The sequence below is a fragment of the Heterodontus francisci genome, chromosome 15 (genome assembly GCF_036365525.1).
Source record: "Heterodontus francisci isolate sHetFra1 chromosome 15, sHetFra1.hap1, whole genome shotgun sequence".
In the NCBI taxonomy this organism is placed as follows: Eukaryota; Metazoa; Chordata; class Chondrichthyes; order Heterodontiformes; family Heterodontidae; genus Heterodontus; species Heterodontus francisci.
Window position 1 is genome coordinate 6,307,604 of NC_090385.1, and position 25,464 is coordinate 6,333,067.

General features: G+C 44.8%; 1 protein-coding gene across 3 annotated transcripts in view; it reads right to left on the reverse strand.

The window, feature by feature from the left end:
• Positions 1-25,464, reverse strand: part of mcf2a (MCF.2 cell line derived transforming sequence a) — a 208,664-nt gene that overhangs the window by 143,518 nt on the left and 39,682 nt on the right. For all 3 annotated transcript variants that reach the window (XR_010976419.1, XM_068047099.1, XM_068047100.1), the window contains exon 4: positions 25,359-25,449. Coding sequence is in view for 2 of the 3 variants with exons in the window: in XM_068047099.1 (XP_067903200.1) it covers positions 25,359-25,449 (91 nt within the window). In the remaining variant the exon portion in view is untranslated. The remainder of the gene's footprint in view (positions 1-25,358; positions 25,450-25,464) is intronic.

The window sequence follows — 25,464 nt, forward strand, 5'->3', positions numbered from 1 at the left end:
GGGTTGAGGGATAAATATTAGCCCAGGACACTGGGGAGAACTCCCCTTATCCTCTTTGCATAGTGGGCATGGGATTTATATTTTACTTGCAGCTGAATGGGCAGACTGAGCCTCAGTTTAACGTTTCAACCTAAAGGTCATATCTCTGACAGTCCCTCGGGACTGCACTGGAGTGTCAGCCTGGATTTTGTAGTTAAGCTTCTGGAGTGGGGCTTGAACCCATCAGCCTTTGAACTCAGAGGGGGGCAGAGAGTGTGCTATCAACTAAGCGCAGCCAATACCCAGTGCTATTGCTGCAGAAACTATGTTTGACTGAATATAAATAGCACAGAGATAAATTTGTTAAGAAGTCAACAGAAATATGATGATCTCACAGACTTTCATTGTTTCTCTAGAATCCTGGGACCCCACTTTGAAAAGCAGACAATTTACCAGGTACCTGGTGGAATGAATCATCGGCAGCAACAAGCTAATGCAATCAAGGGGGAACGGGCAGAAACTTGGAAAAAGTGAAGCCTAAGTTCAGAATGGTAGTGCAGCCCAGAATGCAAATAATCACCAGGGTCCCAGGACAATCGCTGGGAAACCAGAGGGTATTGTCAACACAGCGGCTTGTGACACCAAGTTAGTTTAATGAAATAAAAACAAGAAATGCTAGAAATACTCAACAGGTCTGGCAGCATCTGTGGAGAGAGAAGCAGAGTTAACGTTTCAGGTCAGTGACCCTTCCTCAGAACTAGTTTAATGAACAATCTACTCAGAGACCATCTCACAGAGAGGCTTTATTAGTTATTGATGCATTGCACTATGATATAATTATTCTGTCCTACTGACCATAATATATAAAAATGCATTCAAGCAGAGAAGCTAATTAAGTGATTTCTTCTTTGTTTAAGTGATACTAAATCACTATGATGAGCATATATATTAAATGTGCACTGTAATCTTTTCCCAGAGAGTACTGAACCTCTGGAAGGTGCTGCTGCTGGTATGGTGGGTACTGACTCTCTGCATCTCCTTCACGAAGGAGCTGGACTGGATCCTGACTGGGGCAGAGATCACGTCATATAGAAGGCAAGAGTAACACAACAGGTAACACTTGTTCTGTGTGACCTCCTGGTCTGTTTTGGATCACCTGAGGGGGTTGGAGAAGAACTTTCCCAAGTCTTTTTTCTCTCAAAATCACAAATGACATCCTGTGTGACAGTGACAAAGGTAAACTCCCCCTCCTCATCCTCCTTGACCTGTCTGCAGCCTTTGACACAGTTGACCACACCACCCTCCTCCAACGCCTCTCCAGTGTTGTTGAGCTAGATGAGACCATTCTCGTCTGGTTCCATTCTTAGCTAATTGTAGCCAGAGAATGACCTGCAATGGCTTCTCTTCCTGCTCCTGTACCGTTACCTCTGGTGTCCCCCAAGGATCTATCCTTGGCCCCTTCCTATTTCTCATCAATATGCTGCCCCTTGGCAACATCATCCAATAGCACAGCGTTAGTTTACACATGTATGTTGATGACGCCCAGCTCTACCTCCCTCGACCCTTTCAGTCTCTCTAAATCATGATTGCTTATCCAACATCCAGTACTGGATAAGCAGAAGTTTCCTCTAATTAAATATTAAGAAGAGAGAAGTCATTGTGTTTGGTCCCCGCCATAAACTTCATTCCCTAGCTACCAACTCTATCCCTCTCTTTGGCAACTGTTTGGGGCTGAACCAGACTGTTCACAACCTTCGTGTCATTTTTGACTCTGAGATGAGCTTCTGACCACATATCCACACTGTCACTAAGACCACGTATTTCCACCTCTGTAACATTGTCTGACTCTATTCCTACCTGAGCTTATCTGCTGCTGAGACCCTCATCCATGCCTATACTACCTCTAGATTTGACTATTCCAATGCACTCTTAGCTGACCTCTCCGATTCTACCCTTTGTAAACTTGAGATCATCCAAAATTCTGCTGTCGTGTCTTAAATCACACCAAGTCTTGTTCGGCCATCACCCTAGTGTTTGCTGATCTACACTGGCTTCCAGTTAAGCAACGCCTCGATCTTAAACTTCTCATCCTTGTTTTTAAAGCCCTTCATGACCTCGCCCCTTCCTAATCTTCTCCAGCCCTACAACCCTACAAGATATCTGCACTCCTCTAATTCTGGTCTCTTCAGCTCCACCATCAGTGGCTGTGCCTTCAGTTGACAAGGCCCTAAGCTTTGGAATTTCCTCCCCAAACCTCTCCACCTCTCTCCTCCTTTAAGATGCTCCTTAAAACTTAACTCTCTGATCAAGCATTTGGTCATCTACCCTGATATTTCCTAATGTCGCTTGGTGTCAATTTTTTTTTTGATAATGCTCCTGTGAAATGTTGTTGTTTTAAGCTAAGCTAACACAGTTGACAGATAACACTAATTGAACACATCATAGTTCCTTACCAGATATTCAACAATGAACGTATGCCAAGGGATTAACTCAGATTCTATTCCTGCATTGTACAATTGCAGTATGCTGTTTGCCAATGCCAAAAATCTGTTAGATTTTCTAAGACAAACACAAGATTTCCATCACTCGAGAGAGCGGGAATGAGGCCCTGGATCCAAGTGCAACGGGAATACCGACTACAGCTCGACAAGGTCAGGTTAGGCTCTGCATAACTCCGTCTTTCCCTCCTTCCCCTGGTCACTGACAACTAAATCCCCTGACCCTGAAATATGCAGCAATACGACTGCAGTATGTACAAACAAACTAATAGATTCAATAGCATAGAAATTACTGTAGATTGTGTTACCTTCTACTGCCTGAATGCGATCATATCAAATGCTATTTTAATATTTATATAACCAAAACAGTAATTGATTTATTTTAGATGAGCTAATGGCGCCAGTAAAATGGCAAGGAGAGGAATATGGTACAAATTGTTTAACACATATCGTCAGCAAAAATTTCTACTCGTGTCAATGGTTGTTCCCTTACAGAAGTGCAGAATATACGACTGCAACAATAGGCGAATGAGTGGGAGATTTTGGAGAAAAAAAATTAAAAGAATATTTGCATGAATATAAGTTCTTGGAAGCCAACTTACGCAAGTGCTGTGCCACATCGTAGGCTGGTGACAGAACCATGAAGAGATAATTGTGAAAAGCACTGCATATTAAAGCAGCTTTCTCCCAATCACCAACTCTTAAAATGGCATGCCACATTTTTCCATTCATTCTTGGGATGGGAGTGTTGCTGGCAAGGGCAGCATTTATTGCCCGTCCTTAGTTGCCTTGAGGTGCTGGTGGGTAGGGTTTCCTTTTGAACTACTGTTACCACTGAAATGCTTGCACGGTCACTTCAGAGGGCAGCTAAGAGTTGGTGTGGAACTGTAGTCACATATAGGCCCTGACCAGGTAAGGACATCAGGTTTCCTTCCCTAAGGGACATTAGGGAACCAGTAGGGTTTTTACAACAATCTTACAGCTTCATGGTCACTTTTAACGATACTAATTTTTTTAAATTCTTTCATGGGATGTGAGCATCACTGGTAAGGCCAGCATTTGTTGCCCATCCCTAATTGTCCTTGTGAAGGTGGTGACTTACTAGGCCTTTCTGACAACTGAGTGGCTTGCTCAGCCATTTCAGAGAGCAATTAAGAGTCGACCACATTGCTGTGGGTCTGGAATCACATGTAGGCCAGACCAGGTAAGGACAGCAGATTTCCTTCCCTAAAGGACATTAGTGAACCAGATGGGTTTTATGACAAATTGATGATGATAGTTTCACCATTACTGAGACTTCCAAATTTTTATGAATTAATTGAATTTAAATTCCACCAGTTGCCATGGTGGGATGTGAACCCATGTTCCCAGGGCATTAGCCTGGGACTTTGGATTACTAGTTCAGCAACATTACCACTATGCTACCGTCTCCTTGCCTAAGAATAACGTCCCTTCTTCCTTCCTTACTTCCTATGTTTAGCGCTTTACCATGTCTAAGGATGAAGATGAAAGTAGCCTAGCAGTCTATTTTTTTTATTTATCCGTGGATTGTGGGTGTCACTGGCTAGGCCAACATTTATTGCCCATCCTTAATTTCCCTTGAGGTGGTGGTGGTGAGCTGCCTTCTTGAACCGCTGCCATCCGTGCGGTGTAGGTATGGTGCTGTTAGGAAGGGAGTTCCAGGATTTTTATCCAGTGACAGTGAAGGAATAGCGATATAGTTCCAAGTTAGGAAGGTGTGTGGCTTGGAGGGGAACTTTCAGGTGGTGGTGTTCCCACACATCTGCTGTCGTTGATTTTCAAGATAGTAGTGGTTGGGGTTTGGAAGGTGCTGTTTAAGGAGTCTTGACGTGTTGCTGCAGTATATCCAATAGATGGTAAACACTGCTGCCACTGTGTGCCGGTGGTGGAGGGAGTGACTGTTTAAGGTGGTAGATGGGGCGCCGGGGCCTGAACTTGAAGGGGGAAATTTCAAAACTAATCTGTGGAAACAATACTTCTGTGAGCACATGGTCAATCAATGGAAGAGGCTCTTTGGGAGATAGTAGAAAGAGTTAGTACTGATTTATTCAAATGCAAATTAGATTCCTTTCAGAAAATAATATTTTGGGATCCAGTATCTGAATAATCTGAGACATGATGTGTGGAGAGTGCAGTGTGTTCGGGAGGAACAGGTGATTGTGGACCTGTGATTCCCAAAGCTCTCCATTACTAGGGGTTTTCCTCACCTCCTCTCCAGCTCTGTTGTAGACTCATTGATACAGATTGCTTGTTATGATTCATCTACATGCTGCCCTTTTGCGACATCATCTGAAAGCACAGCATTCGCTTTCACATGTGGTGACACCCAGCTCTACCTCACCACCACTTCTCTCACCTCCTCCACTGTTGCTAAGTTATCAGACTGCTTACCCGACATCCAGAACTGAATGAGCAAAGATTTCCTCCAATTAAATATTGGGAAGACTGAAGCCATTGTTTTTGGTCCTGCTCCAAACTGTTCCCTTGCTACTGACTCCAGCCCTCTCCTTGACAACAGGCTTAGACTAAACTAATGTGTTCACAATCTTGATGTCACATTTGATCCCAAGATGTATTTCTGACCACATATATATGCCTTCACTAAGATCGCCTATTTCCACCTGTCTGACTTCACCCCTGTCTCAGCTCATCTGCTGCTTAAACCCTCATTCATGCCTTTGTTACCTCTAGACTTGACTATTCCAATGCACTCCTGACTGGTCTCTCACATTCTACCCTCTTTGAGGTCACCCAAAACTCTGCAGTCTGTATCTTAACTTGCACCACGTCTGGTTCACCCCGTGCTCGCTAACCCACATTGGATCCCAGTTCAGCAATGTCTTGGATTTTAAAATTCTCATCCTTGTTTTCAATTACCTCCATGGCCTCACCCCTCCCCCCCCCTCTCTCTGTAATCTCTTCCAACCCCACAACCCTCCAAGATATCTGCGCTCCTCTAATTCTGGACTCTTGAGCATCCCTGATTTTAATTGCTCCACCATTGGTGGCCGTGCCTTTAACTCCATAGGCCCCAAGCTCTGGAATACCTTCTTTACACCTCCCTACCTCTCTCTCCTCCCTTAATGCATTCCTTACAACCTACCTCTTTGACCAAGCTTTTGGTCATCTGACCTAATATCTCCTTATGTGGCTCCATGTAATATTTTTATTATTGTTGTATCATGTGACTACCAGAATGGTAGAAGGTGAACTAGATTGACCCCAGGGTCATTTTTCATCCAGCAGCTCATGAGTTCCTGTGAGTAGTGATCAAAAGCTTGGTCATAGAGGTGCCGTTTACAGAGCGGTTTGGGGGGGGGGGGGAATTCTCGATACTGGAATTACATCCGTTGCAGTGTCAAACCTCAGTGGGTGTGAAACAGGCTTCATTAGGAGGGGCTAGTGGCAGTTTACACCAGAGGCAGCTCGTTCCCTGTCTCCAGGGTTATAGTGCAAACTAAGCGTTGCTGTGACGAAGAAACCTCAAGATTAAAACAAAAAATATAATGCTGCAGATGCCAGAAATCTGAAACCGAAAAATTGGAAAATGCCAGAGAGAAGTTCGAGCGAAGTGTTACAAAACCTGAATCATTGCTGCTTCTTCCAAAGAAACTGTAGCATTAAAGTTGCAATATAAACATGCACTAAAATCTACTAAATTCTTTTTTTTTTGGTGGTGGGAGGGGGTAACGGGGAGTGAACGATCTGTCTTAAAGGTGGTCACGAGTAGACTGTTGCTCTCCAATGTTTAGCTGGGAGAGAGAGGGCCAAGTAAGCTAAATTCTCTGAGTCTGGGCCTGCAGCAAGATACTCCAGCCATCACCAATGTGTATCAGATAATCCAGGGAAACACATCCTCTATTTTCAGTGGCTTGTTGGCTGTAGGGTAGACACCTTGTTGCAAGGTCCAGTCTTGGATGGCCGATTTTACCTGAATCTGTGGCTCAGCTAGGAGCACTGTTGCCTCTGAGTTAGAAAGTTGTGGGTTCAAATCCCACTCCAGGCTGATTGGTGCACCCAGTGCAGTACTGAGGGAGCGCTGCACTGTCAGAAGTACTGTGTTTTGGATAATATATTAAACTGAGGCCACGTCTGCCCTCTCAAGTGAATGTATAGGGCTCCACGGCATTGTTCTAAGAAGAGCAGTGGAGTTATCGCTGGTGTCCTGGCCGATATTTGCCCCTCAACCCTCAGTGAAAATAGATCATCAGGTCATTATGGCATTGCTGCTTGCGGGATCTTGCTGCACACAAATTGGCAGTTCTGTTTCCTACATTACAACAGTGACTGTGCTTCTATTGATTGGCTGTGAAGTGCTTTGGTATGTACGGAGGTCGAGCAAGGTACCATATCAATGCAAGTTCTTTCCTTTAAAATTGTCCACAAAGTAGATTATAAAACTAGACTGCACTGAGCAAGACACTCAATATTTCCACCCTCCCTGTCGGGGAAATACCACTACAACACTCTGCCTCTGCCTTAAAAGAGAACCTTTTGTCCACCTTTGTGGAGTGTGGCAGATCAGACGCCATTTCCTTATCCCATGTGCTACCGTTTGGATGGCCAAATTTGGAATTTCAATCCATGAAGTTCAAACACAAACTCTGAATGCGCTTGCGCCATGTTCTCGTGTCAGTTATTCTTAGACAGCCATTAACCCATGTATTTATCTAAAATGTGTAAATATTAGTGTATTAATCACGCTTACAGGAATGTAGTACGAACACACAAGTTTCGCTGAGCAGATGTTTTACCCTGTATTCTTTTCAACTTTCGGGTTTGTGTTCTGACACAGCATTGCAGAATGATCTCTATAAGTACCATCATTTCAATGAACACATTTAGTTAGCTTCGAAATACCAGAGAATATCCTGCCCCTGAAAAGTGCCCAGTCTACCACAAATTACCCTGGATGGCGTCGAGCTTCTTGAATGTTGTTGGAGCTGCACCCATCCAGGCAAGTGGAGAGTATTCCATCACACTCCTGACTTGTGCCTTGTAGATGGTGGACTGGCTTTGGGGAGTCAGGACGTGAGTTACTTGCCGCAGAATTCCCAGCCTCTGAGCTGCTCTTGTAGCTGCAGCATTTATGTGATTGATCCAGTTCAGTTTCTGGTCAATGGTAACCCCCAGGATGTTGATAGTGGGGGATTCAGCGATGGTAATGCCATTGAACATCAAGGGGAGATGGTTAGATTCTCTCTTGTTTGAGATGGTCATTGCCTGGCACTTGTCTGGCGCAAAAGTTACTTGACACATATCAGCCCAAGCCTGGATGTTGTCCAGGTCTTGCTGCATATGGACATGGGCTGCTTCAGTATGAGGAGTTGCAAATGGTGCTGAACACTGTGCAATCATGGGCAAACATCCCCATTTCTGACCTTATGATGGAGGGAAGGTCATTGATGAAGCAGCTGAAGGTGATTGGGCCGAGGACACTACCCTGAGGAACTCCTACAGTGATTATCGGGACTGAGATGATCGACCTCCAATAACCACAACCATCATCCTTTGTGCTAGGTATGACTCCAGCCAGCAGAGAGTTTTTCTCCTGATTCCCATTGACTCCAGTTTTGCTCGGGCTCCTTGATGCCATACTTGGTCAAATGCTGCCTTGATAAGTTAGTAGTTAGTAGGTCAAATGCTGCCTTAGTAAGTTTGCGGATGACACAAAGGTTGGTGGAGTTGTGGATAGTGATGAGGATTGTTAGAGGATACCGCAGGATATAGATCAGTTGGAGACTTGGGTGGAGAAATGGCAGATGGAGTTTAATCTGGACAAATGTGAGGTCATGCATTTTGGAAGGTCTAATACAGGTGGGAAGAATACAGTAAATGGCAGAACCCTTAGGAGTATTGACAGGCAGAGAGATCTGGGCGTACAGGTCCACAGATCACTGAAAGTGGCAAAGCAGGTGGATAAGGTAGTCAAGAAGGCATACGGCATGCTTGCCTTCATTGGTCGGAGCATAGAGTATAAAAATTGGCAAGTCATGCTGCAGCTGTACAGAACTTTAGTTAGGCCACACTTGGAATATTGCGTAGAATTCTGGTCGCCACACTACCAGAAGGATGTGGAGGCTTTGGAGAGGGTACAGAAGAGGTTTACCAGGATGTTGCCTGGTCTGGAGGGCATTAGCTATGAGGAGAGGTTGGATAAACTCGGATTGTTTTCACTGAAACGATGGAGGTGGAGGAGCGACATGATAGAGGTTTACAAAGTTATGAGCGGCATGGACAGAGTGGATAGTCAGAATCTTTTTCCCAGGGTGGAAGAGTCAGTTACTAGGGGACATAGGTTTAAGGTGCGAGGGGCAAAGTTTGGAGGGGATGTGCGAGGCAAGTCTTTTACACAGAGGGTGGTGAGTGCCTGGAACTTGCTGCCAGGGGAGGTGATGGAAGCAGATACGATAGCAACGTTTAAGAGGCATCTTGACAAATACATGAATAGGATGGGAATAGAGGGATATGGGCCCCGGAAGTGCAGAAGGTTTTAGTTCAGACAGGTATCATGATCGGCGCAGGGTTGGAGGGCCGAATGGCCTGTTCCTGTACTGTACTGTTCTTTGTTCTTTGATGTCAAGGGTAGTCACTCTGACCTCACCTCTGGAGTTCAGCTCTTTCTGTCCATGATTGGAGCAAGGTTGTAATGAGGTCAGGAGCTGAGTGGCCCTGGTAGAACCCAAACTCAGCGTCAGTGAGCAGGTTACTGCTGAGTAAGTGCCGCTTGATAGCACTGTTGACGACCCCTTCCATCACTTTTCTGATGATTGGGAGCAGACTGATAGGACTGTAATTGGCCAGATTGGATTTGTCCTGCTTTTTGTACACAGGACTCGCTGGGCAATTTATCACATTGCCAGGTAGATGCCAGTGTTGTAGCTCTATTGGAACAGCTTGGCTAAGGGCACAGCTAGTTCTGGAGCACAGGTCTTCAGTACTATTGCTGGAACATTGTCAGGGCCCATCGCCTTTGCCATATCCAGCACCCTCAGCCTTTTTTTGATATCACACAGAGTGAATTGGATGTGATGCTGGGGACCTCAGGAGGAGGCCAAATGATTCATCCACTCTGCACTTCTTGTCTTTTGCACTCATGTACTGGGCTCCCCCATTGTTGACGATGGGGAATTTTGTGGAGCCCCCACCTGTCAGTTGTTCAATTCTCCACCACCGTTCACAACTGGATGTGGCAGGACTGCAGAGCTGAGATCTGATCCATTGGTTGTGGGATCACTTAGCCCTGTCTATTGCATGCTGCTTTCGCTGTTTGGCATGCAAGTAGTCCTGTGTTGTAGCTTCATCAGGCTGACACCTCATTTTGAGGTATGCCTGGTGCTGCTCCTGGCATGACCTCCTGCACTTCATTGACCCAGGGTTGGTCCCCTGGAATGATGGTAATGGTAGAGTGGGGGATATGTCAGGCCATGAGGTTACAGATTGTGGTTGGATACAATTCTGCTGCTGCTGATGGTCCACAACACCTCACAGATGCCCAGTTTTGAGTTGCTAGATCTGTTCGAAATCTATCCCATTTAGCATGGCGGTAGTGCCACACATGATGGTGGGCACCCTCAATGTAAAGATGGGACTTTGTCTCCACAACGACTGTGCGGTGTCACACCTACCAATACTGTCATGGACAGATGCATCTGCGACAGGTACATTGGTGAGGATGACGTCAAGTAGGTTTTCTCTCTTGTTTGTTCCCTCACCACCTGCTGAAGACCCATCTAGCTGCTATGTCCTTTAGGACTCGGCCAGTAATGATGCTACCAAGCCAACACTGGTGATGGACATTGAAGTCCCCCCACCCAGTGTACATTGTGGGCCCTTGCCACCCTCAGTGCTTCTTCTAATTGGTGTTTAATTGGAGAAGCACTGATTCATCAGCTGAGGGGTGCAGTAGGTGGTAATCAGCAGGAGGTTGCCTTTCCCACGTTTGACCTGATGCCACGAAACCTCAGGACTTCCAGGGCAACTCCCTCCGACTGTATACCACTGTGCCACCACCTCGGTGGGACAAGACATACTCAGGGATGGCGATGTCTGGGACATTGTCTGTAAGGTATGATTCCGTGAGCATTACTATGTCAGGCTGTTGCTTGACTAGTCTGTGGGACAGCTCTCCCGACTTTGGCACAAGCCCCCAGATGTTAGTAAGGAGGACTTTGCAGGGTTGACTGGGTTCATAAGATCATAAGAACTAGGAGCAGGAGTAGGCCGTCCGGCCCCTCGAGCCTGCTCCGCCATTCAATAAGATCATGGCTGATCTTTTCATGGACTCAGATCCACTTACCTGCGCTCTCACCGTATCCCTTAATTCCTTTATTGTTCAAAAAGATATCTACCTTAGCTTTAAGAACGTTTACTGAAGAAGCATCAACTACTTCACTGGGCAAGGAATTCCATAGATTAACAACCCTCTGGGTGAAGAAGTTCCTTCTTAATTCAGTCCTAAATCTGCTCCCTCTAATCTTGAGGCTATGCCCTCTTGTCCTAGCTTCACCTTCCAGTGGAAACACCCTCTCTACTTGTATCTTATCTATTCCCTTCATAATTTTATATGTTTCTATAAGATCCCCCCTCATTCTTCTGAACTCCAATGAATATAATCCCAATCTACTCAGTCTCTCCTCATAAGCCAACCCCCTCAACTCCGGAATCAACCTAGTGAACCTCCTCTGCACCCTCTCCAGTGCCAGTATATCCTTTCTCAAGTAAGGAGACCAAAACTGCACACAGTACTCCAGGTGCAGCCTCACCAGTACCTTATACAGCTGCAACATAACCTCTCTGCTTTTAAACTCAATCCCTTTAGCAATGAAGGACAAAATTCCATTTGCCTTCCTAATTACTTGCTGTATCTGCAGACCAACCTTCTGCGATTCATGCACAAGGACACCTAGGTCCCTCTGCATAGCAGCATGCTGCAACTTTTTACCATTCAAGTCATAATCCTTTTTACTGTTACTCCTACCGAAATGAATGACTTCACATTTATTAACATTGTATTCCATCTGCCAGACCTTTGCCCACTCACTCAATGTATCTATGTTCCTCTGCAAAGTTTCACAGTCATCTACACACTTTGCTCTGCCACTCATCTTAGTGTCATCTGCAAACGTTGACAACCTACACGTGGTCCCCAACTCCAAATCATCTATATAAATTGTAAATAATTGCGGTCCCAACACCGATCCCTGAGGCACACCACTAGTGACTGATTGCCAACCAGAATAGCACTCATTTATCCCCACTCTCTGCTGCCTGTTAGTCAACCAATCCTCTATCCATGCTAATACTTTACCCCTAACGCCATGCATCCTTATCTTATGCAGCAGCCTCTTGTGCGGCACCTTGTCGAAAGCCTTTTGGAAATCTAGGTACACCACATCCACTGGGTCCCCATTGTCCACCTTGCTCGTAATGTCATCATAGAATTCCAAAAGATTTGTCAAGCATGACCTGCCCTTCATGAACCCATGCTGCGTCTGCCCAACGGGACAATTTCTATCGAGAGGCCCTGCTATTTCTTCCTTGATAATAGACTCAAGCATCTTCCCCACTACAGAGGTTAAGCTAACCGGTCTATAATTCCCCATCTTTTGTCTACCTCCCTTTTTAAACAGTGGCGTCACATCTGCTGTTTTCCAATCTGCTGGGTTTGCCATTGGCATTTCTGGTGCCTAGGTCAATGCTGAGTGGTCCGTCCGCTTTCATTCCTGTTCTGAGGCTTTGTAACGATTTGATACATCTGAGTGGCTTGCTGGGCCATTTAAGAGTCAATCACATTGCTGTGAATCTCGAGTCACACGTAGACCAGAACAGGCAAGGATGGCAGATTTCCTTCTCTACTGACCGAGTCCTAAAGGACATTAGTGAACCAGGTGGGTTGTTACACAACTATCGATTATGGTTTCATGGTCACCATTAGACTAGCTTTTAGATTTATTGATTGACTTCAAATTTCACCATCTGTCGTGGTGGAATTCGAAGCCATGTCCCCAGAGCAATAGCCTGGGGCTCTGGATTACCAGTCGAGTGACATTACCAATGCACTACTGCCTCCCCATCTTCATGTGATAATAACTAGATCGATTAGTGATATTGATTGAGAGATAAATATCAGCCAGGACAGGAGGCCGAAGTCCCCTGCTCTACTTCAAACAGTATGATGGGATCTTTGACATCTACCTGACAGGGCAGACACTGCCTCAGGTTAATGTTTCACCAGAAAGGCAGCACCTCTGACAGTACAGCATTCCCCCAGTATTACAATGGAGTGTCAGCCTGGATTTTATGTTCCATTGTCTGGAGTGGGACTTGAACCTACAACCTCTGACCCAGTGCTGCCAACTGAGTCACCGCTGGCACACACTAAGGAGGCATCGCAATGGCACAAGTTGACAGAAGCTAGCCAGCCAATCAGATCATGCTTTCACATGCTATTTAGTCAATAAAAATTGCATTTTGAAAATGGAATCCTACATCTGTCCTCTATAGAGACGGACGAGGTGTTGGTTTCTGTGGGATGAGCATTGCAGCAACCCAGAAAAACCTTGGCCACTGCAGTAACCCCAGCATGGGTTAAAGATTCAAAATCAAACATGCCTGCACACTGAGTCATAATCTTCTCCCAACACTACAAACACACACCTGACAGGATACACAAAAAGACATCTCTTCATGACCCATTTAAAAGAAGGTTTCTCAAAACAATTCCACCTCAGCTACAGGCATTGCTAAACTGTCAGCAGACACAGAACCATCAGCCTGGACTTCTCACTGTACTAAGCTGAGTATTCCTCTGCTGAGCTGCCGCAGTCTCTGTGGGTGAATTTGGGACTGTGCATGGGGTTTGATACAAGGGCCTTACCGCATTCTTCTTGGACTTGGTGTTGCTTCTCTGCACATCTGTTCCTGACATCTGTTTGCTCTGCTTAGTGTCCAGACGAACACGGATGAAATGTGACCCACGGTAGCTTTATATGCAGCTGGTGCCCGAGGCAAATCTGCTGCTGGATTCCGAGAGAGCAGAGCCTGACTGCGAAAATTACCCTGCCTGCTTTATTTCAGTCTTCTGCTCTATCGCCGGCTCCCGTGGGTGATTTTAATTTATTCGCCAACACGTTCTCGCGATCAATAATCCCCATTCAGCCCGGGGGAGGGGGGAAATCATCTCACACGAAGCCTCCGCTTCTCCAACACAACACAGCAGCAATCCCACTTTTAAAACCTGCATGTTACACACACACACACACTCAACAGTCTTGCTTTATTTACATCTGAGTGAGATGTAATCTCCAAATGCATTCTCACCCAGAAAGTTACCACTCAAATATAAATCCAAGATGGTACTAGCAACAACCTCAGAAACTATTCTGCAACACTTCAACATCGCAATCCCTCAAATTTGATGACAGAATATTTCCCAGAACGTTTTCGAGAGTTCAAATGAGCACACTAATTGAAAAATATCAGTTATTATTTATTACCCCTAATATTTAAATAACATTGGCTGATCATTTTTCAAACATTCACAAAATGCGCAACAGAGAGATAACATTGGAACCAATCAGTTCACTGCCTTTCTCCCGGGACTGATATTCTGTGATTATTTCTGTCTTTCAAGTTACCTCTCTCAGGGGTGAAGAGGATGCATCACTTTCAACCTCCAGACTTCTGGCAGTTTGTAAAAACATTACCAATGAATGAAATGCAAACGTCTGCTTAAAAGTTGTTCCAGATGGGCGATGGATTGAAAGTTTCTTTGCCTGTATTTCTCATGCTTCAATAATAGGCTCTGACCCTTCAAATGAATAAAATGGGCCCAATTGGTACATTTTTATTTATTTAACTACTAGTATAAGATTTGTTACTGCAGTGTGCTGCTTATTGACAACTTCCCTGTCAACCACACCGTCTATAGTATCTGGAGTACCTGTTAGGTGATGTTGTGATAGGAGTTTTCACTGTTAACAAGTCACATGCTGTCTGTCACAGAATCACCCACTACTGTACAAAGAACAAAGAACAGTACAGCGCAGGAACAGGCCATTTGGCCCTCCAAGCCTGTTCCGATCTTGATGCCTGCCTAAACTAAAACCTTCTACACTTCCAGGGACCGTATCCCTCTATTCCCATCCTATTCATGTATTTGTCAAGATGCCTCTTAAACGGCGCTATCGTACCTGCTTCCACCCTCTCCCCCGGCAACAAGTTCCAGGCACTCACCACCCTCTGTGTAAAGAACTTGCCTCGCACATCCCCTCTAAACTTTACTCCTCTCACCTTAAACCTATGTCCCCTAGTAACTGACTCTTCCACCCTGGGGAAAAGTACAGGTGCATTCTTTTAAAATATTCATTTAAACACTTTCTGATGCTTTAAATCATCCATTACTCATTTTTATTTTTGCTCTCGCGAGATCTTCCTCCTCAAGCTGCCAACTTTAGTGAAATTGGAGGTCTGAGCCTCCAGGGCTCTCTCTAGCTCCTTGCTCCAGGACAAGGTATCTCAGGGGCTGCCCATTCTTGTTACACAGGACCCTGAAAGACAGAATTAGGTCATTCGGCCCAACTGTTCCACACAAGTCTCCTCCCATCCTGCTTCATCTCACCCTATCAGCATATGCTTCTATTCCTTTCCCCCTCCTGTGTTTATCTAACTTCTCTTATGCTATTCACCACTCCTTGTGGTAGCGAGTTCCACACTTTCACCACTCTCTGGGTAAAGATGTTAAAGTTTAAAGTGTGGCTGAAAGGGTTTAATTGCCCTGTTGTGGCACTCTGCCAATTTTTGCGCAGGTGCTAACTGGGTATGCAAGCCTTTCCTGCAAACTCCAACAACCATACCCTGCAACATCTGAAAATCAGGTCTTCCGAGCACTCTTTGGCCTCTCCCAGTGTAACTCATTACTTCCAAGCATTTTTTGGATAGATTTTCAAATCCCTCTGTGGTCTTGTCCCTCCCTATGTCTGTGACCTTCTCCAGGCCCACAAGCCTCCTTTTAAATCTGGCCTGTTGAGCATCTCCGATTTTAATCACTGCACCACTGATGGCCATACCTTCAGCTGCCTGGGCCCTAAGCTCCGGAATTCACTTCTTGATACTTTCTGCCTCTCTCCTCCTTTAAGACACACCTTAAAACCTACCTCTCTGATCCAGCTTTTGGGTCACCTGTTCTGATATGTTGCACTGGACTGGTTCCTGCGATGAAGGGATTGCCCTACGAGGAGAGATTGAGGAGACTAGGCCTATATTACCTGGAGTTTAGAAGAATGAGAGGTGATCTCATTGAAACATAGAAAATTTTAAGAGGTTTGACAGGGTAAAGGGTGGGAAAGTGTTTCCCCTGGCTGGGAAATTTAGAACATGGGGGTCACGGTCTCAGGGTCAGGGGTCGGACATTTAGGACTGAGATGAGGAGAAATTCCTTCACTCAGAGGGTTGTGAATCTTTGGAATTCTCCACCCCAGGGAGCTGTGGATGCTCAGTCGTTGAGCATATTCAAGACAGAGATCAACAGATTTTTGGATACTAAAGGAATTAAGGGATATGGAGATATTGCAGGCAGGTGAAGCTGAGGAAGACCAGCCACAATCTTGCTGAATGACCGAACAGGCTCAAAGAGCCAAATAGCCAACTCCAGCTCCCATTTCTTATCTTCTCACCTTCTTACGTCTCATTATGTCAGACTTTGCTCGATCATACTCCTGTGAAGAGCCTTGGCATGTTTTACTACATTAGAGATGCTATATAAATGCAAATTGTTGATGTTCCCTTTTTTTTTAATTTCACCAGATCTTAAGCCCTCAAACTCCTCACAAAATGTTTCCATATCTATTATAAATAGGTACATATTAATTTCAATTCCAAAATGAATTAAATACTGCTCACTTCCAATTCATATTTAAAACTATAATTGCACAGCATCAGTTATGATCTTATATGACTTTTACTAGTGAGCTAATAATCCAATATCTTCCAATATTCCTAAATAACAGGAGATTAGAATGCTCAAGATCATGAAAAATCAGAACAAATTAACGGTCCGGAGTTTGTGATCAGCAGCAGAGATCACCGCTGACCTCAGTAAAAGCCTTGCTGAGTGATCTCTGTGGTGGGAACTTTATCTCTCTTGCCGTGCAGTGGATTGCAGTATTCCGAAATAAGGATTTCCAGTGTGGAGTTGCAGTGATGTCATCAAACCAACCAATCACATTAAAGAATTTTTACAGACAGCAAACCAGGAAATGAAAAGAACTAATAATCAAATCACTTTTTAAAAATTTTATAGCGAGCAAAATAAAGATTGGGGTATACACATGGGGTTGAGGTAGAAGCTGAAATATCATGAACAAATTAAATTATTTTAAAAAACCTGGTTTAAAAAACAATCTAGTAATTAATCATAATGGAGACATTTAAAAACATTCCACAGGGGAGACAGTGGCATAGTAATAATGTCACTGGACTAACAATCCAGAGGCCAGGCTAATATCCTGGGGACATGGGTACAAACCCCACTACGGTGAGCAGTGAAATTTAAATTCAATTAATTAATAAAAATCTGGAATTGAAAGCTAATCTCAGTAATGGTGCCATGAAACTATCATTGATTGTTGTAAAAACCCATCTGGCATCTGGTTCACTGACGTCCTTTAGAGAAGGAAATCTGCTGTCCTTACCCGGTCTGGCCTACATGTGTCTCCAGACCCACAGCAATGTGGTTGACTCTTAACTGCCCTCTGTAATGGCCTAGCGAGCCATTCAGTTGGGCAATTAGGGATGGGCAACAAATGCTGGCCTTGGCAGTAATGTCACATCCCATGACAGAATTAGAAAAAAAATATTTTTAGGGCCAGATCTGTTGTTCAGAAGTAGATATCACTCAGATCACTGTTAAAAACCCAGTTATACCTCCCTGAACAAGGCTTCATATTTTGTGGGGTTTCTAACAGTGATACAAGAGCAGAAAAGCAGAAGTTCTCACCACATCAATTGATCGCTCTGATTTCCAGCTGTGGAGATGATGTGAGGTGGCGGGTGCGGTTGGAATTCTATGGTGCAGCTTGTGATTGGAGCAGTGAATGACAGACCACATCAGGATCTCCACATTAATCTGTGTTTGTGCTAAATCCTGCGGCTGCAGTCAGATTTAGAGTGGTAATGACGGCGAATGCTGACAATTTAGCATCAAAAATCTTCAAATACTGTAATACCCCACAAACCATTGAAATCAGTCACTGGTACCTGAAAAATGATGTACCCTTGTTCCTGGCCAAGCTCGTGACTGGACTGAGGTGTCACTTTTACCTCTCGTTTCTGGAGGAAGGATTGTTGAGAGGAGACTGGACTGAGGCTTTAAGATGTTGAATGGAATGGATAAAGGAGAGAGGTATTTATCGGAGGAGAGTCTAGAACACGAGATGTAATGATGTAGGAACTGTGGAGTTTGGAGTTTTGGCTTCAACTGCTGTTTGTGAAGTAGGAAGCAATTCCACAAGACCTCTTCCTTGGACTTTTGGAATAGAATTAGACCATTCAGCCCCTCAAGTCTGTACTGCCATTTAATTAGATCATGACTAATCTGTATGGTAACATTTCCCATTGCTTGAAGTTGGCATCTAAGCTAATAAAATTTATTGCTTTTAGCCCTTTAAACATTAAATCCCAGTTCCTTCACCCAACATTCCAACACCAGATGATGGTGTAGTGTTTTATGCTGCGGGAGTTGTAATCTTAATAGACACCCAGGCTATTAACTCAATGAGTTCAAATCCCACTATAGCAGTTTATTTATTTTTCTAAAAATGGGGGGAAAAAAATTGGTTTAGTAAAAATAACCACGAAGCTGATACATTGTTATAAAAACCCAACTGGTTCATTCACGTCCCTGTGGGGTAGGCAATGTGCCATTCTCACTCGGTCTGGGCCTATATACCACACCAGTGTTTGACTTGTAACTGCCTTCTGAAGTGGCCTAGCAAACCACTCAGTTGTAGCAAATCACAATGGTAGTTCAAGAAGGCAACCCACTACCACTTTCTCAAGTGCATCTTGGGATAGGGAATAAATGCAGACTTGCCAGTGAGACCCACATCCCATGAATGGGTTTTTAAAGAAGATCAAGCTGCCCACACAGATGGAAGATATATCAGATGAGGCATTCAGTCATTTGCATATCATTACAATACACCCAGCCATATTTGTCCAGGCAGACTGAATGTCACCTGTGACCGCTGGTGGGAAAGTGGTCAGCTACATACATAGACAGGGTCCAGCAGACCCTGCCCCACCCACCCTAATTCCACTGAAGATTTTCAGAGGAAGGGCAACAACTCTAGGTTTGTATGTTTTAACAATTTGTTACATTCTACTGTGGGTTTCCACCTCAGTGACTCTTCCAAACTGCAAGTATATTCATGCGTTTTATAGTAAGTAGCAATTTGCAAAGGAACTGGAGGGGGAAATGCAGCCTTCTTATCAGCGCTGATAAAAATTTATTGATGTTCTTTTAATAGTTAGAATGAAAATAAGCCAATTCAAACTATAAATAACTTCAAAGTAAGTGCAGATACAAGGGCTCTTGAAGGATAGAGGGGAAAATGAACATGGTTGAGCCGAATGGCCTGTAACTTGCTGTAACTTCTGGGCTGTCTAAGGAAATGAGACTTGAAATACTGGGACAATTTCCACTAGAGCAGAAAAGGCCAAGATGAGATTTAATTTCATTAGAAATTAGGAAGAGCTTTGATAGAGTGAATAAGGAAGCACTATTTTCCCTGATTGGAGATTCAATGACAAGGGATCATCAATTTAAAAGTGTCACCTGGAGAGTATATAGGAGAAATTCCTGAACTCAAAAGAATTATTGGGAGTAATTGAGGCAGAGACCATCTTTTAAGGGAAATTTGACAAAATATTTGTAGCAGAGGAAAATACAGGGCTATGGGGAGAGAGCGGGGCAGTGGAATCAGTTTGGGATTGATTCAGGGCTGTTTGGGATCTTCTTCTCCCTGCTGCTCTCACATGTGTTCAAGTCTTTCGAAGGAATTTTCCTCCACACAAGATCAGATGGCAGATTGTTCAACCTTGCCCGTCTAAGAGCGAAGACCAAAGTACGGAAAGTCCTCATCAGGGAACTCCTCTTTGCTGACGATGCTGCATTAACATCCCACACAGAAGAGTGCCTGCAGAGACTCATCGACAGGATTGCAGCTGCCTGCAATGAATTTGGCCTAACCATCAGCCTCAAAAAAACGAACATCATGGAACAGGAAGTCAGAAATGCTCCATCCATCAATACTGGCGACCACGCTCTGGAAGTGGTTCAAGAGTTCACCTACCGAGGCTCAACTATCACCATCAACAAGCGCATGGGAAAGGCTTCCACTGCTATGTCCAGACTGGCCAAGAGAGTGTGGGAAAATGGCGCACTGACACAGAACACAAAAGTCCGAGTGTATGAAGCCTGTGTCCTCAGTATCTTGCTCTACGGCAGCGAGGCCTGGACAACGTATGTCAGCCAAGAGCGACATCTCAACTCATTCCACCTTCGCTGCCTCCGGAGAATCCTTGGCATCAGGTGGCAGGACCACATCTCCAACACAGAAGTTCTCGAGGCGGCCAACATCCCCAGCACATACACCCTACTGAGTCAGCGGCGCTTGAGATAGCTTGGCCATGTGAGCCGCATGGAAGATGGCAGGATCCCCAAGGACACATTGTACAGCGAGCTCGTCAATGGTATCAGACCCACCAGCCGTCCATGTCTCCACTTTAAAGACGTCTGCAAATGCGACATGAAGTCCTATGACATTGATCACAAGTCCTAGGAGTCAGTTGCCAGTGATCGCCAGAGCTGGTGGACAGCCATAAAGGTGGGGCTAAAGTGTGGCGAGTCGAAGAGACTTAGCAGTTGGCAGAAAAAAAGACAGAAGCGCAAGGGGAGAGCCAACTGTGTAACAGCCCCGACAACCAATTTTCTCTGCAGCACCTGTGGAAGAGACTGTCACTCTAGAATTGGCCTTTATAGCCACTCCAGGCGCTGCTCCACAAACCACTGACCACCTCCAGGCGCTTACCCATTGTCTCTCGAGATAAGGAGGCCAAAGAAGATGATGATTCAGGGCTACAGGGAGAGAGCAGGGCAGTGGGATGATAAATAGAGAGTAGTTTCTAATAATAATTTTTAGATTTAAAAGTATGGAAAGTCTATGCACTACACGATCCAACATGCTGGAAAATACACCAAATATAATGCCAAAAAATTAAATTAGATAAAAAATTCAAATCATAGAATCTTGCAGGACAGAGGCGGCCATTTGGCCAGTGATGCCTCTTTGAAACAGCTATCCACTTAGTCCCAAGCCCCAGCTTTTTCCCCTTAAACCTACAAATTAATCTTCATCAAGTACAATTGTCTTTTGAAAGTTCCTGTGGAATCTGATTCCACTGCCCTTTCAGGTAGTGCGATCCAGATCTTAACAACCTCTGATTGAAGAAAATTCTCCTCATTTCCTCTAGTTCTTCTACCAATTATTTCTGATCTTTGACCTCTGGTTACCGACGCACTTGCCAGACCAAACAGTTTTTCCCTACTTGCTCTATCAAAGCCCCTCATAATTTTGGATACCTCCATTAGGTCTCCCATTAACCTTCCCTGTTCTATGAACAGCAATCCCAGTTTCTTCAATCTGTCCACATAACTGAAGGCCCTCATCCCCTGTATCATCCCGGTAAACGTCCTCTGCACCCTCTCCAAGGCTTTCCCCTCCTTCCTAAAACATGGTGCTCACAATCCAGCTGCAGCCGAACCACAGATGTGGAAAGTTTTAGCTTGGTAATTTCATTTCCTCAAATAGGATTCAAAGGGTTTTGGGTGTACCCAGATGTTAAGTTACAAGCCGGTATCCCACTGCACTTTCAGTATAGTTCCTTCTTTTTAAACATTGTAGGTTTACCAGTGACTTAGCAGTTCACAGAAGCATGGTCAATGTGATCTGCTGGATTGGTATTGATTGCTTGAGGGGGATAAAGAGGAATTTTCCGTATGTCCTCTCCCATTTTGACCCTGTTTTTGTGTCTCTCCCAGGAGATTACATGGGATTGTTGAGGGTGGGGAGTGGTGGTGGTGAGACGGGAGAATAGGAAGTCTCTGGTCATGATGCTCCAGAAATCGTGATTGTGGGACCAGCTGGTCTTTTCCTGCCATCAATTTCATAAGCTTAACTTCCCTGCTGTTTGAGAGTTGTTAGCTTTTTTGAAACAGTTGTTCAGCTTTTCTTAATTTTCTAAGTTGGCCATGTTTATATCACGATGTCCCAAAGAGCTTCACAAAGAATGAACAGTCGCTGTTATTTGGCAGCTATTTTGCATGGCTGCGTTTGCTGACAACGCTAGCACTAGGTGGCGCTGCAGTGTCACATGCGCAAATGCCACTAAAACGTCACAGTCTGCGACTTCAGGTAGCTGCCAGGTCTAAAGATGGTGCTGCTTAAATAATCATACGAAAGCAACCTAATCTAAACACGTGGCAGCACACAATGGCGGGAGGGAGAGAGTGAGCGAGCGGGCCGGGGACGGGGGGGGGAAGCGGAGCGGCCGAAAGAGCTGAGCAGCTGGAGAGAGCAGCGAAGTGGGGGAAGGAGTGGAGCGGCCGAAAGAGCGGAGCGGCCGGAGAGAGCAGCGAGGGGGGCAACAGAGCGGCCTAAAGAGCGGGGGGGGGGGGGGGGAGGGAGCGGAGCTTGACGCATGCGTGAATTTCCGTTGGCATTTCATTGCTGTATGCGTAAAGCGCGTGTGCAGAGCCCTCCAGGCGAGTTGCCCAAAGATGCACACGTCACGCGATGATGTCATCGGCGCATGCGCTAACCAGTCCTGGCAAGTCGGAACGCAGCGCACGCGCAGAGAGCAGGAGCCCATCCACGCATGTGCGCACCTTGGCGCAGCCTGATGACGTCAGTGACCGGTTGCGTTGTCAGCAATCACTTTGATTTTGCACAGAGTAATGTCCCACAAACAGCTATGATAATAATTGAAATGCTATGAAAATAATAAATTGAATTTGAAAACTGTTTGGAAAGTGATGTTGGAGTCTCATTGGGATAATGGACTGCAAAACAATCTCTGACCTCTACACAAAAAGCCATAAATAATTGTCAAGCTTGATCACAAACAGCAAAAACAGAAATAATTGCATAATGCTAAAAATGGACTTCTGCCAGTCAATCCATTGTTGGCGATTTGGTTGAAGTGAAGAATATTGGCCAGGACACTTCCATCACTTTATAAATGGTCACTCGAGGATAGATATTAGCAGCATTGCTTAACCCTGTCTTCCAACTGATTGATGGGGGAATTACCCAATCATCTCTGTTCTGCTGGGACTTGTGTTGTCACTGTATACACCCATGTATATTAGCCCCAAATATAACCAAACCTAGCCAGGATGGGATGTGTTAAGGTTGCACGCCTGATTTACACCCTGCTCAACGTTTGGCTCCATTGGAGTTAATGGAGGGTAAAACCGTGCAGCCGACCCCAAAACGCCCTGTTCTGACCGGTGTGTTGGGTTAAAATCAGGGCTCGTGCATCAACTACACTCACTGGCCTCCTATAGTGCAGAGCTGGCCCGTAGGGCTGGGCTATCACATGTGGCCCCCAAGTCCTCCCAAACCCAATACAGTTAGTTTGTAACCCACAACTTACTATATATTCTTAGGATGCTGGCAAAGCCACTGTTTATTGCTCATCCCTAGTTGCCCTGAGAAGGTGGTGGTGGTCAGCTGCCTTCTTGAACCACTGCAGCCGCTGTGGTGATGATCCCTGGTGGGAAAATTTCAGGATATGACCCAGCCTTGTTGAAGGAAAAGGTGATGTATGTCCAGGGCAGGATGGTGGGGAAGTTGTGTGATGGCATCACCCCAACATTGCCGCTCTTGTACCCCTCAGTGGTAAAGGTTGGAAGGGCTGTTGAAAGGGGAGAAAGGCAAGGTTTCCAATTACACTTTCTCTAGCCCCACCCATTATCACCTCCTCTTTATCATTGAATCAATCCTGCCTTCCACCCGAACACAGCTCTTTCCCTTTTGTACATTCTCCCCTCTTTCCCTACCCCTGTATTTGTTAAAAAAGCTGTTCATCTCTAACATCTTAACATTCTGCCGAAAAGTCATCAACTGAAAACATTTACTCTGTTTCTCTCTCTACAGATACTGCCTGACCTGTCGAGTGCTTTCCAGCATTTTCTATTTTTATTCCAGATATATTGTTTCCAAATATATATTGCCTTTGTTAGAAACCATGGAGCCCTTGTTCTGCAAATAAACATCAACCAAACATCGAGGGTGAATGAAAATTGAACTTGGTGTCTTTAAATACACATTCACCTCCAACCCTCGCCAGCCTGGAGCTACAAACTAACTCTTTTGAGTTTGGCAGGGCTGTTTGAATTTCCTGTAATGCAACCAGAAATGGAAATAGACGAGCAGGTATGGTGCTGGCCAAATAGGCCTGTAGAAGGCAAGCATCTTTATAGGTGTCAGCTGTAGTTTAGTGGGTAGCACTCTTGCCTCTGATGGTTAGGAGTTCAACTCCCATGCACTACAGTACCGAGGGAATGCTGCACTGTCAAGAAATGTTGTCTTTCAGAGGAGATGTTAAACTGAGGCCTTGTCTGCTCTCTTCTGTGGATGTAAAGGATTCTGTGGTGCTTTATTGAAGAGGATCAGGGAAGTTCTCCGCAGTGTCCTGGCCAATATTTATCCCTCAAATAACATCACTATAACAGATTATCTGGTCATCAGCAGTGACTACATTTCAAAAGTACTTCATTGGTTGTAAAACACCGTGGGACATAAATTAAAGGTCTTTGTTGCTTTTTCTTTATAGATAACACTTGGTCTGTGTGATCTCCTGGGCTAGTTTTGATCGCCTGAAGGGGTCAGAGAAAATTTTCCTGATTATCCATTCCATTATTGGCCCTGGGTTTTTGTCTCTATGTTTTGCCTGGCTCAGGAGGTTACATGGCTGTGGGAAGAGGGAGGGGACGGTGGGGAGAGGGGGTAGCAAGAGTTTACTCATGATGCTTCAGTCACCATGCATGTGCGGCAAGCTTGCTGTTCTTGAACGTCAATTTTTTATGTTCATATAGATCACGATTTGAAACCTTTTGCTACTGGAAAAGCAGGTTTGATAATAATGAATGAATACCACAGGAGCCAGAAATCCAAGTCAAGCATCTTCTCCCACTAAAGTTAAACATTCGCAAACCAACAACTCATCCTAACTATATAAACAACATCTAACCACCATAGAGGACGCCGCCTTCAAGTTTACCAAACAATTCAGACCCACCAGACTGGATTAATTATCCACCCTTGATTAGATTCAGAGGGAACAAACTCCCAGTTGCTTCTCCTCACTCAGTCCAGAGAAATTTTTATAAGGCTACCTGATAACCCAAGGATTTTGTTCAGTTCAAGGGCTCAACTTCACTTCCAATATAGAATTTAGAAATCAGTTAGCTTCAGATGGTCAAATATCTGAGATTTGGTCCAAGTTAGATGAATTTGGAATCCTATGTGCATCCTACAATTTATCCCAATCCCTGAGGGACTGATCAATATAAACACAGGGGACAAGCTATTCCAAACACTCAGTCAGTGGTCAATCTAACCCAGGGAGAAAGAAATGGTCCACTTTACAGCCACATCCTGCAGTAACTGTCTGGACAGTGTTTGTTATTAAATAGCACATCAAATCTTACCTTTTTCAATTCTTTCATAAGCACAGAAAGGATCTTACTAATCACTCAGGCACTGAAGAACAAATGGAAAACAAATTACTCACCGCGATTTGGATAAGGGCTGCTTTGATAGATGCCCATGTATCGAGGCGCCTGTCCAAGATAACTAGGAACTTGATTTCCGGTTTGTGTAGACTGTGGAAAAAGAGA